Below are 16,708 nucleotides of genomic sequence, written 5' to 3'. Positions count from 1 at the left end.
ACTCCCCGGAGGAAACTTTAGCTCGCTGAGATGTGGCCCCGAGAGCCAAGCGGCTCCCACTGGTTTGATAATCCTTGCACATGGCTGACACAGCTCCAGCTGCAAACTCAGCCACTGAAAACTCAGTGAAAGCCTGCAGATGTCCAGCTGCTGACGTTTTAGTGTGCAAATGACAGTCTTTGAGCGGACCGAGCTCAGCATGAGCCAAGCCTGTGCTATTTTGGCGAAAGCCAAAATGCTACTGCAGCTTCGGGTGCAGTATGGTACAGTACGGTACAGTAGGCTGCTGGGCTTGATGGACTTTTGGGGCCCTCTTTACATCTGTGCTGTCAATACACCTCAGTGACTGAATGACTCCTGACCCTTCTATGATCCATCAATTCATGATATATTATGCTCTACTGTGTTCTGTTCTATTCTGGCCTCTACTTTCTGAACATTATTGGTGGGGAGGAAAGCTTTAGGTGTTAATGTCCTGCCATCTGTCAAAACCATTAAGTAGAGATCAAACAGTTGATCAATGGATAAGCTATACAGACGTTGGTATAATGACTAAAGTAATAATGACGGTGGTTTAATGGCTACAATCATGTCCACTTTCCAGAATGACTCTGTCATTTACAGCAGTGGGCAGTCACTGTAGCTGTCAAACAACTGAAAAATCAAAGGGTTATTATGTGGGCGGGCCTGTACATACATACAGCATGTAGCCCTGCTTTAACAAGACTCACTTCCAGCTCTGTAACATTATGCCCCCATTCACTGATGCTATATGAACTGACAGCATGCTCTGTGCCAGCCCATGTACTGGCAATGCGATGCATTGTATGCAGTTGTTGTCTCATGCAATAGCAGCATGCGTCCTACAGCTGCTGTCTCCAGTGGAGCCGTATTCAGAGCTGTGCTGGCAGTTGTCTTTGTGCGCTCAGTCTGCAGACATAGCACACTGCTGTCAAAGGCTCAAAGTGAAGGAATGTACTGTCAGTGCCTTACAGCTCTGGTGACGCACTCCATTTTTCATCAGCGCTGGCGTCACTTGAACAGGGGCATCGCATTAAGAATCTCTGAGCCAATAATGGGAAATGGGCATTCCTGCTGTAACAGCTTCACGGCATGAATACCCTCTGAGAATGCATGACATTATCTCAATGAAGGGCAAAGCCCATTGATGTTTATTAGCCACCTTGTCTGTGCGGTGTTACATATTCAGTGTGCTGAATACAGGAGAGCTGTTATGAAACCCCTGAGAGTAATCCATGCACAAAGATCAAACCTCCTGAATGCTAATGTCATAGACAATAGGATTGCCAAGCATTTGCTTAAAAAAAAAAAAAACATCTCAATGCACATCTCAATTCCAATACATATCTTTTCTGATCTGGAAAATAAAAATTAGCATATTAATAGAAAGCAGTTATTCCTTTCTTCATGCATCAAGAGATCTATGTCATTACCCCTCAGAGGCTGTGGACTTAGCAACACGACTGATAACTGATCATTTGTACCATTTCTTAAAATACATCATGGGCAGTGTGAACACACAGCATCCCTGTATGATCCTGCTGTTCATTGCTCTGCACCAGTAAAATGTCTGACAGCCAGTTACCTAAACTCCCTGCTAAATGACATTACTTTTACTTACTTACTTTTTGGAAATGCATCATTTGTTCTTCCTCAAGGTCTCCTGAGCATGCAGAGTATGCACTTTCAGGGCATACACATTTGCTCCACTGTGCTTAACTGAGCAAAATACACATCTCGTTGTATTTTAGAGTATTCTACCCACGGCAACCTCTGCATCCCTTCAGACCACAGCAGTGAAGTGTAGTATCCTTAAAGACCAAGAAAGCCTTCGGCTAAGCCCAGGATATCCTCCTCTTGGCCTTCCAGTGTTGTAGACACAGCATTAGAATTCCAGAGGGATTGGGGCCTGCCAGCGATGATGAAATGACATTTACAACAGAACAGACTCATCCAGCTCCAGCTCCTCATTAAAGGAGCATTGGCCAGACACTGTGAGCCTCGGTCTGTTTGACAGGCACATTAGTGTCAATCTGCTCTGTCCCCTACCAACAGCAGCGAATGTTTCACAAAGTCATCAATTTGCACCCCTCTTTCACCTTCCTGAGCTCTGCCCCTCAGCTCGGTCATGTGACTTTCTGCGGTTAAAGCTTTCTTTGGACTAAAGCTGGAAGGAAAGACATCAGCCTCTACCTGCACCACTGACAGAGATGCTCAATTGCCTACAATGCAAAACAAAAACAGAATGAAGAATGTAATAAAATCATAATTACTGGCACGCGAAAGGAACTTGAGGATCTGAGGAATGCATTCATGCATTAATGTGTAGCGTACACATGGAAACAAGACAGAGATTTAAGGCCGTGAATGGCAGGGGCAGATTGCCTCTGAGGGACTCAGTGGAGACCTGCGAAGGTCTCATATTCATTAAGATGACTGATCCCCATGCATGGTATTAGATCATGGCATGACAGGGTAATTCAGCTCAACGTTATGCACCAGCTGGTAAGTACATGTGTGACAAATTCAAGTCTGTGGGGTTGCAAAGGAATGAGAGGGTCCAAAGTGATGCAGACTACACACACTACAGCAATGAAAACAAACTTAAATGTGCCTCTGCGGAGAAACAAGGCAGCAGAACGCTTATTCAGCTAAATACTGACTGCACTGAGTACTCGGCAATATTCTTGTGCAGAGCGATACCAAAAAGACACAAATTTAATTTTGTCCACCTTTCATCCGAGCAGAACTGACACACGATTTACTGAAGTGGAGACGAAAGCTTTCCACACGCAGACTGTGCGACTCATCGCCGTCCCAAAAATAACAGCTCAGACCCAGCCGCATTTTACCCACACACACACCAGCAATGCCACGCACGCACACAGGCACGCACGCACACATATACACGTTGTACCAATCACACACGAGAACATGCTCACGCGCACAAATACACGGCAGAAGCTGCGAGGAACTCGTGTGCCCAGTAAGAGCTGTCACAGCATTCTCCAGAAATGAGTCATTTTTCCCAGCCACCCGAGGCTCTAAAAGCATCGCTCACATGACTCTGTTGTGATTTTAGTCATAATCGTGGGCTCACAGATACAAAACAGCACTCAGGTTTCAACACTTCACATGAAGACACATGGTATTAATTCATCCGGGCAAAATTTTTGCATCTCATTCACACAAACAAACGTATGTTCCGCCTTGCCGCCCCTCCCCAGGAGAGAGACCTTGTTTACTAAGAGCACGGGAAGGGAACACGAGAGGACAGGACGAGGTCTGGATGCCATAGGTGACTCAGCATAGACACCAAAGAGGTAGACACCGTGTTTTCCACCTCCACCCACTCGACTGCTGTCTCAATGAATGGAGCTATGCTGGCGCTACCCAGGCGGGCGAGCCTGCCTGTCCGCCTATCTGACAGCGCTCCCACTGAACATGCTACTCACATGTCGTAGAGCCGGTAGCCCATGGCGGAGCCCGGCCTGCTGGAGTGGGACCCGGGGTCTCGCGTTCGCCTCGGGTCCGTGCTGCTCACCACGGCGCGCCACACGCTTGGTTTGTCCATCCTGAAAGCTGGTCAATGGGACTCGATGGTGGGATGGCGTGCGCACACGGGCTCACTCACATTCACTCTCCCTCTCCCTCCCAGTCACAAACACGGGCTGCCAGGGAGCAGTGTGTGTGATGTAACGAGGAGCGTCCAAGAAGCTGGCGGCTGGTGGGGGGGCTGTTGATGGTGATGGAAGAGGAGGGAGAGGAATGGGGGGGAGGTTCATAGAGTAAAGAAGCTAAAGGAGCTGCCTGTTAAGCACTGATGAGAAGCCCCTGTTTTAGTGGAGGATGATGGGTAATTCTTTACAGGTGCCAGTGCCTTGGAGGCTGACACTAATAAATAAAAAGCAAAAGGGCACAACCCGCAGGAGAGCCACTGGGAGATTTTACTGCCTCTCATAAACACAGAAGCATCGCCGTACGCCTCCCTCCACCCTCTGATCTGCTCTGAGTAGTACAGTCCTCAGCAGGGCCACACGATTGGCTCCTTGGTCTCCATAGAAACAGGAGGATGTGTCAGAGGTAGGGCTCATTATCATGCCTCCCTCCCATTTTGTTTTCACTCCTTCTCTCTCTCTCTTTTCCAGTTTCCCTTCTTCTCACATACTCACCCCCCCTTACCCTCCCTCTCCATCGTTCTCTCCTCTGGAATCAATGCACTTCTTCCTCTATAGCGTCTTTCAAAACAGATGAGGCTTTCCAGTCTAATGAGGAACGGTGCAACCAGGTAAAGATGCTGCATAGCTCTGGTCAATTATGTCTGCAGAGAAAACACTACAGAAGGAAGACAGAGATGAGATGACAGCAGAAAATAAAGAATCAGAAAAATTAAGACTTAGAAACTGTGCTACTACAGTTCTGGACTTCATGTTGTCAAAAACACAAAGTTAGAGAAATAGAGAGTGTGTGGCTTGCACAGGCGTTGCATCATGTTCAAGTGCCAAAACCAGAAAGGAAGTGTGAAATATTAAATAAGCAGAAATAAGGCAACATTACTGAAGATTCCTGAATCTGGGATGGAAGTTTTGGCTGCGAAATGGGTCAAAATGAACTCAAACTGTACACGCCACAATGTACAGTAGCTGTTATGAAATAGATGGCACTGTTGTTGACACCTTCACCAGGTAACAGCATCCAAAGTGGGACAGTAGGCAGGCAGGAGGGTGTCTATGGAGACAAGCTTTCATCAGGACTTTACAAAGCCACCCCCCTCAATCACACACACACACACACACACACACATGCATTGCGCACACACACACACACACACACACACACACACACACACACACACACACACACACACACACACACACACACACACACAGAGACAGACAGCAACCCTGGGCTGATGGCTCACAGTCTCCAGGGGAGGATGCGTTTCATCCGGGGCAGACTCTATGGCGATGTATCAAGTGTTAACGCCAAGGTGACTACTACTGTCAGACCTGTCTTTCTCTTAATTAACTTGTGTAGTGGCTAATTGTATGTGTGCATCATCTCTCAGCAATTACGCTGCCTCTAATTATCAGGCACAAGCGCTGCCGATCCCTCCAGCCCTGACACCTGTCTTCACTGAGACATTTGTGTGTGCACTTGTTTGCGTGCTTGTGTACACCTGCGAGGGCGGAGTGGAAACCCTGTATAATTTGTGACTCCGACATTGTCCAACACTTCATATGCACATATCCAAAACAAGATGAAGATGAAATGTACTGCGAAAACTATTTGGTGTTCTTAGAGGACAAACCCTTCCCTTTTTGGGCACTCCACCACCCTCAGGCCATGATATCCACTTTGCATACAATGTATCGCACAATACTGACACTGCCATTAAATCTACTCAGCCTGTTCATGGTCGCAGGAAGATGCGCCCTCATTTCAATAACGCCTTTCAGCTGAGCACAAACTTGAGGGTTTTAGTCCTTTTACATGAAGCTCTGCAGTTAACACAGCTGGCATTTCTGTTCAAAATTTTCGACTGTGAGGCGCACTGACAATGGTCTCTAGACTTTAAGACCTCTTAACTCTTGTAATGTCATCTACTGTAGAGAGCACAGAGACAGTTCATTAGTGAGGTGTTTCAGCAAAACTGTGCATGTCTGTGTATGTGTGTGTGTGTGTGTGTGTGTGTGCGTGCATGTGGCGAAAGGTTGTGGGGGGAGGGGCTCTGACAGGGGTGACGGTGAGCTCCATTCTCCTCAGCACAGAGTGTGTGTCTGCAAACCTTGAGCACAGCGTTAGTAGTCAGGGCACACACACGCAGAGACAGAGGAGCAGTGGCGAGCAAGATGCTCTTTCAAATTGACAAATAACCTTAAATTCACGGTTTTAGCAATACCCTTTGCAGCACGAAAGCGCAGGCTCTAACGCCTCCACACACTAGCGAGCACACACTGAGGACAAACACGAGCGAGCACACACAATTACAAGGGCTGAAGTTAATGCTTAAAGTGGCATTTTCTTTGCTGGCCTAGCGAGGCCTGCGTACATCGAGATATGATGCCATGCAGCCTTTTAGATGTGCAAATATTGCATGCACTGGCCTTCTTTTGCCGACCCCCTGCTCCCCTCTGTCACCATATGGCCCCTTTTAATCCAGCTGGCTGTGGTGTATGGGCTGCAGTGGGATTGTGTACAGGCCTGAGTGCAGAAAGATCTACAGCCTGACAGCACACAAAACACACACAGGGCATAGATGTATGTACTTACATTGTACGCGCACACAAAAAGAACACACTGCAGAGGCTTTTACTGTCATAGGAAATGCATATGTCTGTCCTCTTGAAGAGCGATGGGAGAACTTAGATAGAGAGCTCACATGCACTCAATGTAAGGAAATCCATCTGATAGCATATTCTTTATTTATTTATCTCCCATTAGCTGGTCACTGGTCTTCCTGGGGTCCACACAGAAACAGTAACAATAAAAACAGCAACTTAAAACCCCTCAGAATCCAGGCAGAAGAAGACGTATGAAGAACAGCTCTTATCATACAGTTTATTTGTGGATGTAGCAGCACCAGATAACCAGTACCTACTCTATGATAAAAACCAGTATATTAGTTTTTCCACAAAAGAGTCATACTCCAAATGATGTTTTGCAGAAATAACAGAACACAAGATTTTTATTTAGCCTCCACAGTTCATGCATCTGACACAAAAAGCAATCTGGCTTTGCTGCTCTGTGAAATTTGAAGGTTTGTTTTTAGATGCTTCTCGGCGGCACTTGACCGAGTGAATCGGCAGTCACTTCGAAACAAGAGACCAAACGTCAATCACAACAGAAGCGGGAACACATGCAGAACATCTCCATGAAAATGCAATGTCCCTTCTCATCACGGAAGCAATGTGATCAATCTGATCAGACTGAGGCAGTAATTAATTAAGTCATTTTAGTGGCCTGCTCCACTGAGACAGCTCATCTATACACAAAATGAGTGCAGCGGCATTAGCATTCCAATTACCAAAGAAATTTAGGTTTGGTAATGGTCCACAAATGTTCCACTAATGATTTTGAAGCAAAGAACAAAGTTGAGTCATCCTACATACAACAACATTATAAATAATAAGCACGGTGAACACTGCATCATATTTTTTGCTGCAGAAAAGCTGCCACTGAAAAATACCCCAGTGGAGAAACAGTCACTTCATTTAGATGTTAAACAGCTGACGATTATAATTCAATGACAAATGGCTGCAAAATCGTTCATTAGTCGATCGACAAAGGACTAATCAGCAACAATTTTGATAATTGATTCATGTACTGCTTAAGCAAAAAGGCCAAAAATTCACTGGTTCCATGTGAATGTTATGTTTTCTCCAGTAGATTTATCGAGGATGGAAAATAATCATAAGATGCAGCACCATTAGTTTAGTTGCTGCAGTATTAATTTGTCATTGTAAGAATGAGAACATATAAAAAATAAAAGAGAGAAAGAAACTCAAGGGTTGCTCAGCTGGAAATCACAGAATTTCCTGACGTAGCTTGTTTTCAGCAGAATTGGCTGTCTGTCTCTGCTGAGTTGCTTTAGCTGATATAAAGACAGATAACAGAGATACACAACTGCTGGAGGTCACAAAACGGCAAGTTCTGTACACTTGAAACTGATGCAGCACTTTATTCCCATCAAAGTGCATTCTGTTTTTCTCCTTCTGAGGGTGGCAACCTCCTTGGATCTTATCAGGCCTTAACAAGAGAAACTGTATGTTCTCCATGCGGTGTTTCTTATACGTGCGTGCAGATGCATTATTTTGTCCTCAGCTGAGCTGCTCTGCGGGGGTCCCGTCTCCTCTCTTGAGGCCTCAGCTCACTTCAAACCCATCAGACAGAGAGAGAGTGACAGCGAGAAAGGTAGATGGGAGAGAAGTGACGTTCACCGCAGCACTTATGGCTGCAAACCACAAGGTGGCAGTGCATCACCTCTATGCATGGACGAGGGCGGCCTGATGTGATCAATACTGATGTGGGGAAAACGTTTCCCTCAGGAGGGTTATTGTTAGGCCACATAAGAGAGGAGAAGCACATGTTTGATGCTTAATTTAGCAACATTAATCAAACATGTTGTGCAGATCCAACAAACTATTTTTAAGTGAGAAGAAAGACGGCAGTGTGCTCACAGCAGCTCACAAAAACATGCACAGCGCACAGGCTTCATCTGAACTAATTACACTTAAAACATCACAGTCGTTGCCTACAGTTATTTCAGCATTGTTATGTCCAGTCTGCAATAACGTGCCCTGATTAAAAATACATTTCGTTCCACGAAAACATTTTTCTAACCACTACAATTAGTTTCAACAGCTGGAAAAACTGAGATAGTGACCTCTGCACCGCGTGCTGGAGAGAGGTTTCGCTTCCCCGCCGGTTTTTCCATGTAACAACACAGCGCGGCCTCTCTGTAGCTCTCTGGCAGCGGGCACAGCGCTGTGCAAAGGCTCCTTCTGTCACTGACTTGGCCTCAAGCCTGAGAGCATCAGAGGTGGAAGACAGACGAGCTTTTCATCGCAGGCCAAACAAAGAGCTGTCTCTCTGCCTCTGACTGCGAAGTACAGACAGAGCCGTTTCTTGACCCCCCAGGCCCGGGCTGAGGCTCTTTGCAGCCATCGCAGAACTTTAGACTTCTCGAAAGCTGGCGTCAGTAATACTGATGCGACGCTATACACACCTGGGATTTCCAGCAGTGGAAGAAGTACTCAGATCCTTTACTTGAGTACTTAAAGTATCAAAAGTGAGAGTCATAATGCAGAAGAATCTGCCTGTGAATGATTTGTAGCTGGCTGTTAATCATTCTACTAAGTCATGTAGTGCAGCGGTTCCCAACCGTGGGGTCAGACTCTTTCCAAAAGGTCACGAGGTAACGTGAAGCGTTAAGAGAGGTAGAGAGGTAAAATGGGCTGGGAAGAAGAAAAGTTCTGCAACACAAAAAGTTTTTTTTTCCGGACTTTTCTCTGATCTTTTTAAGGGGAATATCAAAAAAAATTCAAAAACTAACACTTCTGTTTGTCAGGGGTCACAAGCCAAAAACGAAATGCAAAATAATTAATCTAAAAGGTACCACAGCTGTCAAATAGAGCTGCAATTAACTATTTTGATAATCAACTTATCATTTCAGTCATTTTTTAAGCAAAAATATCAAGCATTTGCTGGTTTCAGCTTCTTAAATCTACAGATTTGCTGCTTTTCTTAATCAATTAGGACAACAAAAGAAGATGAAACTAATCACTAGTTGCAGCTTCACTGTCAAATTAATGTAGTGGAGTAAAAAAGTACAGTATTTCCCTCTGAAATGTCGTGGAGCTGCAGTATAATGGAGTACAAGTTGGAAATATTCAAGTAATTATACTGTAAAAGTACTGAGGTACTCTCCACTACTGGATATTCCTCTGTAGTCTCAGACATGCTGTCTTATGCAAAGTGTTGCTTATCACTGTCTTTCATTGATGAAGCTCATTCTAACCAGCATACAAGGCTCACAGATTGTCAGGTTCATCATCTCAGCTACATCAACTTGCTTTGAGAGTGTCTGGGTTTCATACTTGCGTCAAAGGCCAATGAGAAGGTGATTTAGTATTTATTATTCCATCAATGTGTCATATCACACATACGAAGGCACAAAGCTCGTCCGGAGCTCCTTGATCAGGTTGCTGCTTTGCATGTCTCATCTATGCTTATATTGGCCCTTTCTACTCTCGCAGTCTAATCCCCTCTGTCATCTGCACTTCCTACTCCTCGTTCGCACAAGATTTCTTCCCCTCGCACAAATAGAGCGTACTTTCAGCAGCGGCGGCGTCTTGTTAATATCTTATTGCACATACGCACACAAATCCCTCTTTTTGAGTAGCAGAGCTGGAAAAGCAGCCGAGAACAAGCGATCATGCTCTCCAGTGTTATTTCCTGGGGGAGCGGTGCGCTCCTCCTTGCTTCCTCACCTCATCCCTGCGAGCCACTCGATCTCGGCGGTGATACAGACCTATGGAATTGCAAATGCCTCCTATCAGAGCGGGAGATAGATCTGAAGCGCTCAGCGGCCCTTTGCATGATATTACTGTGGCATGGAGCTGATGAAAGGATAAGATGTGTGACAGAGTCGTACAGTATCACTAATCTCTCACTCTATCTACTTTACCAGGGGAAGTGACTGTGGGTAATAGAGTGAAAGCAGAGCATTGATTGAGAAAAAAGGACGCTCCTACATGTTTTCACTGGGCTCGAGGTGCATCGGTTGTGCTTGTATCACCTGCAAAAGCTTTCAGAATCGCACTGTCACACATGATTTTGTTGCTATAGACACCTGGGTGTCTTTTCATTACTGCTGAAGGGATGCATTTACTTCAGGCACATTGCACATTACAAAAACTCCTGCTTTTCTGAAGAGGAGCACAAAAAAAAACCCCACACACATTTTGTCATAATAAGCTACTTTTTCGTGCAAACAGATTGTAGATTGCAAGAGAGTGTTTTTTTCCCATCTGCTGAATTTTATTTATTTATTTTTTTTACATACTTCACAAGTGTGCTTCGTCTTTAGCTGTCGCCTTATCCTAGATAATATCCCGGCCACTTACTGAGAGGGTCCGCTGGTTGATGTGCGATTCAAGGATTTGAGGTTGAAGCTGCTGAGTGAAAGTAACCTTGCATCTCCACAGAAGAGACTGAACCGGGAATAATTAAGAGAAAACAACAAGCTGGGCAACAACCTAGTCTTCACAACAAGCAGACCTTGAGCAAGTGTACAGGATATTCATTTTTTTACGTAGCTAATGTGGACTAAAGCTTTTATTTTGTGATCTACGCTTGTAGACCACACGGTCCTGCAACAGATAACAATTCCTATTGTCAATTTTTTTCTACAAATCAATTTTTTACTCTAAAACGCTCGAAGATGATTTACAGTTTCTCAGATTCTTTTAAAAATGCCTGTTTTCTTCCCATACAACACAAATACATTCAGTTTCAATAACATGAAGCAGAGAAAAGCGGGAAACTGCCACATATGAGAAGGTTGAACAGCGAATGTTTGTTTTTTTGGTTTGATAAATTACTGTATTGATTGATTCTGGCAATTAATCGACTCTAATTCAACAAACTGATAATCGGCAAATCGTTTCATCACTTTTAGCAGCTGCGTTTTGCAAATTTAGCCTTTTTGAATAAACATGGTTAATTATTGCAACAATACAAATTGTGAGTAGGTTTTACCAGTTGAATGTGGCTGGAAAAAGGAAAAAGTTGCATGTTTTAATATTTGTAAATGAACATTTTACAGTAAACCGTGAGTGAATGTCAGATTCTGGAGCAGCATCAATTTAAATCTACAGCCTTTAAATAGCAGGGGCTCAAATTTCACATGAAACACAGCCAATGATCTGGCAACTGAACGCTGGCCAGCCTTTATTGTATTGTGTCATTATCCTTCAAAAGTGCGTGCATGTGGCGCGGCCCGTCTGAATGCTACACAATGAAGGCACACGCGCAGAACAGCGACGCATGCAGCAAACACACACATTCGGGCATCTCTCCCTCGGCCGAAAGGATCAACAGCAGAGCGGAGCGAAGTGAAAGGCACGCGGCACAAAGAGCCTCACACTCTCCTCTGTAACTTAGCCTCAAAGCAACTTATCATAAGCCACATGGCCGTATGCAGGCCAGAATCAAAACTGCGTGTTTTCCAGCGGTGGAGCTTCATAGCGCAGCACGGAGCCTGTAATTAACTCTTAGAGAATGTGATGACGAAACAGAAGCTGGGAACTTCAAAGGCGGCCGAGAGCTTTCCCAAGAGTTCAAACACATTATGGAAGTGGGCCCTCTGTTTCATGGGCCCGTTAAATCATTGTGCAGTTGTGATTTCCCATCTGGTGAAATCAAAACTTTACAATATGAACAGCAGTAAATAAAAAAGGGGCCATGAAAGAAAGAATTCATACAACTGGCTGAGTTTTATGGGAGGCGGAAGACACTTTCATTGCTGCTTTTTTTTTTTTCTAAACCGACACTCTTGCACACAACAACTGCTCCTTCATTTACTGAGGACTGCTTGCTGCCTCATGCAATAAATGTTTACTGTGTCGTTAGGCCCGTTTCCAAATGACCCCAGATATTGTCAAGGCCTGACAGAGGGGGGATGCAGCAGTGGAATACAAGCAATAACAGATACGACGGAGGGTCCATGAACCTACGTATGGTAATACTTCTCCATTTCTTACTGCATGTGTCACCATATTCACCCCTGCGGCTACATCGCTCACGAGTCGCCTTCCCGCCTCCAACCATCAGCGATAACACACTGGCTGAGTGCAGCAGGCGGGCTGGGGGTCTGTGATCCCGCGAACGCAGGCCATTCCCAGCAATCAATAGGCTCTGCAGTGGTATTATTAGGGGCCCTGGAGATAATCACAGGTTCTGCTCTGAAATAGTCATTCACCATAATGAATATCATTAAGCATCTGAATTATTTAGATGTGAAATGGAGTTCCTGGTTGAGCTCTGTTCCAGTGGTCAGACGCCAAATCAGAGCCCAGAACACAAATAAACGAAGCAGCGCAATACGAGCAGCTTTACGACCTTTTTGTAATAGCACAGGGGCTTTAAGAGGGGTATATAAATGCTCGCAGAAAGATTTACACTCCACCACAACTGCCCACCCTTACCTTTACCTCTGTAAAGCCCCTGCATGTATATACTAATCAAGTGTTTTCTCAGAAAGAGAGAGGCACGGAGTGACAAACAGAGCCAGACAGGGTGAGAGAATACAGAGAAGCAGATGTTTTTTTTGACTGAGTGGAAGGAAAAACGAGAGTATCTGGAGAGGGGAAAAAAAAGGAATCAAAAGAGAGGCGTGAAGTGAGGAAAAGGGAATAGGAGAGCATCTTGGGTATTTAAAAGCTTTCATTCAGCCTTGAGCTGGGCTTGATGGGTGCAGAGAGGTCTTAACTCTGGACAGGACTGAACTAGAAGGCAGCTGCAGGCAATGAATACAGCAGCTACTGCACAGGCACTTAAAACATGCTTTTTCTTCATGTGGTTTAACAGCACTGAGGAACTTCCAGTCGCAGGAAGCTGTTCTTTCCTCTATTGATGAGGTCATCTATATTCCTCCATCAGATCTCGTCTGTTGCTTTTGTACAATTTCCTTCCAAGTTGCAGCCACATGCCTTCAGATAAACTCAAAATAAGGTGCAATCCCGCGTTCCCATTGGTTCGACCGACTGCTCCACTTTCACTCCCTCGACCAGATGCACAAACACACTTCCTGTTTTCACCTGTCACCGCCGCAGAGCTCTCACAGCAGTCACGGGAAGACGATACGAGCAGGGGCGCAGCAGAGACGCAAAAGCCGAAGGTCGCTACGACGGCCGCAAGCCCAAGATGTTTTTCACAGTGTTGTTCCTCTTGTAACAGATTCCTCCACAGCCGTACGGGAGGAGCGCAAGGGGGAAACGATTGTGACAAAAATGGAAGAGAACATTTTAAAAAGCCGAATAAGAGAGCTGGGTGGCTCTAAAGGTCACAACAAACCCAGCTGGAGCCTCTGCAACCTGGATTCAGGGATCCCATCCTGCCCCTTTGTGGGAAGTGTAACAGACCAGAAGCCATTTTCATATCTTCAGCAACTTTTAAAGTATCTACTTTATAATAAATCTCTTGAAGAAATTCACCTTTTTTTCATTGTACTAATCCACTTTTTACTGTTTTAACATTTAGCTCTTTAATGCTTTGTGCTACCCCCCCCCCGCTCTGAGGCTGCCGTTAATGGAGAGACGTTAAACACCTTGAGGAACATGTTTGCTGATTTGCTGTGGGTTTATTCTGATAAGAGGTCAGGTCATCTAGCGCCTCCGTTCAGGTTCAGATATTCTATTGCACTGCAGGCATCAACACACACGCTACATCCCAGTCATCATTTTACAGGGTGGTGATAACAGTGCGTGCTCATGTGTGAAACCTTGGCGGTCTCATTAACTGAAACATTTCCCTGTCCAAGGTGCTGAATCCTGCAGCCAATGGAATCTCGCTATGATCATCTGGATCAGGGGGTTAAAATCCTAATTGGGGCCAATTCAGACACATTCAATTCGGTCAGTCAAATTAAACCAGAGCTGAAACAAGTAGCTGGTGAATAAATGAGTCAATCGACGAAACATTAATAGCAGCAATTTTGCTAATTCTTACAGCTGTTAATAAGTAATAAAGTAATATTCTGTGATTTCAGCTCCTCACATGTGAAAATCTGTCGGTTCCTGTGCATTCAAATCAAATATCTTTGTGTTTCGGATTGTTGGTCAGACAAAACAAGACACTCTCCTTCAGCTCCTGCAACCTGTGATGGACACTTTTCACAATTTTTTGACATTTTGTAGACAAAATAACAATTGATGAACTGAAAAAATACTGGGCAGACTAGCTGATAATGAAAATAATCAGTAGCTGCAGCCCTAAATGAAGCTTATTCTTGTGCAACCACTGAAAGCACTCTGATTAAGTGCGTGTTGGATACTAAGTGGTGCACTGGAGTAGCTTGCTTTCGCTGACTACGCCAAAACCGTGAAAAAATACTCTTTTCTTTGATTATATTATATCCTTTTGTGCAATTACTGTGTTTTCAACAGAACCATATGAAGAAGAACTACTGTCTGCGTTGTCTGTGCTTCTATTACACAAAACAAACCCTCACAAAACCCGGCGAGACAAGTTTCCCTCGGTGCTCCAAGCGTTTGGATGAGCCGGCCGTTACACTCTGCCGCCAGTGAAGTGAACACAATCAATTTGAGCGGTTTGTGGGCTTATTGTCGTAGTTCTGGGCTAATTTGCTCTGCGCTCCTTCTGCTGATCATCTTAGCGGACTTGGCTGCAGAGCGGTCGCAACCAGCGGCTCCGACATCTACGTCATTAGTTAACTTCATTGGCTCAAATATGCACATTCAGGCGTGAGAAAATAAGCCATCACATCTAAGCAATTACATCGCCTGCATGGCTGATCAAACGCTACCTCTGCACTTTGTTGCTGGGGCAGGAGAGGAGAAAAGGCAGGCGGCAAGAAAGGACAGGTGGAGAGCGATGTGAGAGGAGTGCAAACAGGGAAAGAGAGGTAAAGAAAAAAAATATGCAGCGACTCAAGTGAATCCCTGGGGTGGGTTTCTACTATTAGAGTCTAGCCGCCGCTCTGCTTGCATTGAATGGTCGTCCCCGGAGAAAGCACCAAACGCTGCCATTAAGCCTGTTGAGCGAGCCAGCCTGTGAACAACACTTCTTCAACACCAAAGTTGCCCCATTAATTCCTATTACCTTCTTTGAGTCAGTTTCCAAAGTCTGGGGGAATTGCTGAAACTTTTGGACGATGACAGCACCCAACAGAAGTCTGAAAATAACACGGGCTTAAATCAACTGGGCTGCAGCGGCAAAACGCAAGTTTTTTTTCTCCCTACAGCTCCAAACGCTTCCTGTAATTAAAGCTGTCTTTAACATTTTGCAAACTGCTCACTCAAAACATCCAAAAAGTGGAGTGATTCAGCGTGCCGCACAGCGTGCCGCAGCACTTACACACGGCACAATAATTAATATTTCACTTCCCCTTTTTCTTCTAACACCACACAAACGCAGTCGCAAAATACAGTCACAAAGACCAATCACTCACTGAGAGCCTCACACAGCCGCGCTGCTTCAATGGAGGGCCACAACCCGACATTTTTCTCACATTTCTTTTCAGATACCATGCGAAAATCGTTGTTTTCTGGTGACTCACTGCTCTTCAGTGCAAACCGCAGAGCTGCGACATCCTGGGTTCAAAATCTGGCCCAGGACCTTTGCCGCTTCATGTTAAGGGCACCTTCCTGTCTCGCTAAAGGAAATAATGCCTTAAAACAACTCGAACATGACAGAAAACGCTTGCTTTTTGTTTGATTTATGCAGCATTTCTTCAGTCCTGTCACTCGTGAGTGAGACTAGGTGTGTGTATGTCTGTGTGTGTGTGATTCTGACCCTGAACAAATGTGCTAAGGACATACATTCAGTGTTCGTGCCACCCAGTCAACAAAAGCAATTCACCGTCATCCACGTGGTAAAACTGACCAGAAATCTTTCCATCGAGCGACCATCTGAAATACAGCTGCAAAGGCAAAATCAGGTGTTTGACGGGCGCGTGCTTCCTTGCACTGTCATCATTCGGCAATTAGGGGGTTGATTAGTGTGAGACGAGCCTAAACACAAGTAAACAAGGCTGCTGGAGCTGGAGAGCGAAACAATCAACCCCCGATCACAGCCATCATCTTGTTTACAGTCAAGATCCATTTAACCTATTAGCTTTCAGCTGTGCTTGAAAATTACTGACAGAGCAACGATCACACGGGGACAATCAAGAGAGAGCACAAACGAGTGGGGCATTAATCAGCAAAAAACTCCTCATTTCTGCAGCAAGTCTAAAAACAACCCACGGATGTTCCTACTCATCAGAAACTCCTGAACACTGCTCTTTAAAAATAGAACGTGTTCCCACTATGCAATGGGATTTATTTTTGGGCTGCACATGAGCCAAAAGTGGGCTATGGATTAGGCGCACATTGCTTTTTGATGATGAAGCACACAGCACTAGGAGGCGTCTTTGAAACTCTCTCCAGCCTTTTGAAGCCCC

The 16,708-nt window shown here is 45.0% G+C and overlaps 1 protein-coding gene across 3 annotated transcripts in view; it reads right to left on the bottom strand.

The window, feature by feature from the left end:
• iqsec1a (IQ motif and Sec7 domain ArfGEF 1a) overlaps nucleotides 1-16,708 on the bottom strand; it is a 90,560-nt gene that overhangs the window by 48,522 nt on the left and 25,330 nt on the right. The window contains exon 1 of one of the 3 annotated variants that reach the window (XM_041945123.1): nucleotides 3,477-3,566. The exons of the other annotated variants lie outside the window; for them this stretch is intronic. Coding sequence (XP_041801057.1) covers nucleotides 3,477-3,499 — 23 coding nt within the window. The 5' untranslated portion in view covers nucleotides 3,500-3,566. Of the gene's footprint in view, nucleotides 1-3,476; nucleotides 3,567-16,708 lie in introns of those variants that run through there. 3 annotated transcript variants of the gene reach the window in all.

Source organism: Chelmon rostratus, chromosome 10 (genome assembly GCF_017976325.1).
Source record: "Chelmon rostratus isolate fCheRos1 chromosome 10, fCheRos1.pri, whole genome shotgun sequence".
NCBI classification, from domain to species: Eukaryota; Metazoa; Chordata; class Actinopteri; order Chaetodontiformes; family Chaetodontidae; genus Chelmon; species Chelmon rostratus.
This window is presented reverse-complemented; position numbering and strand designations above follow the sequence as displayed.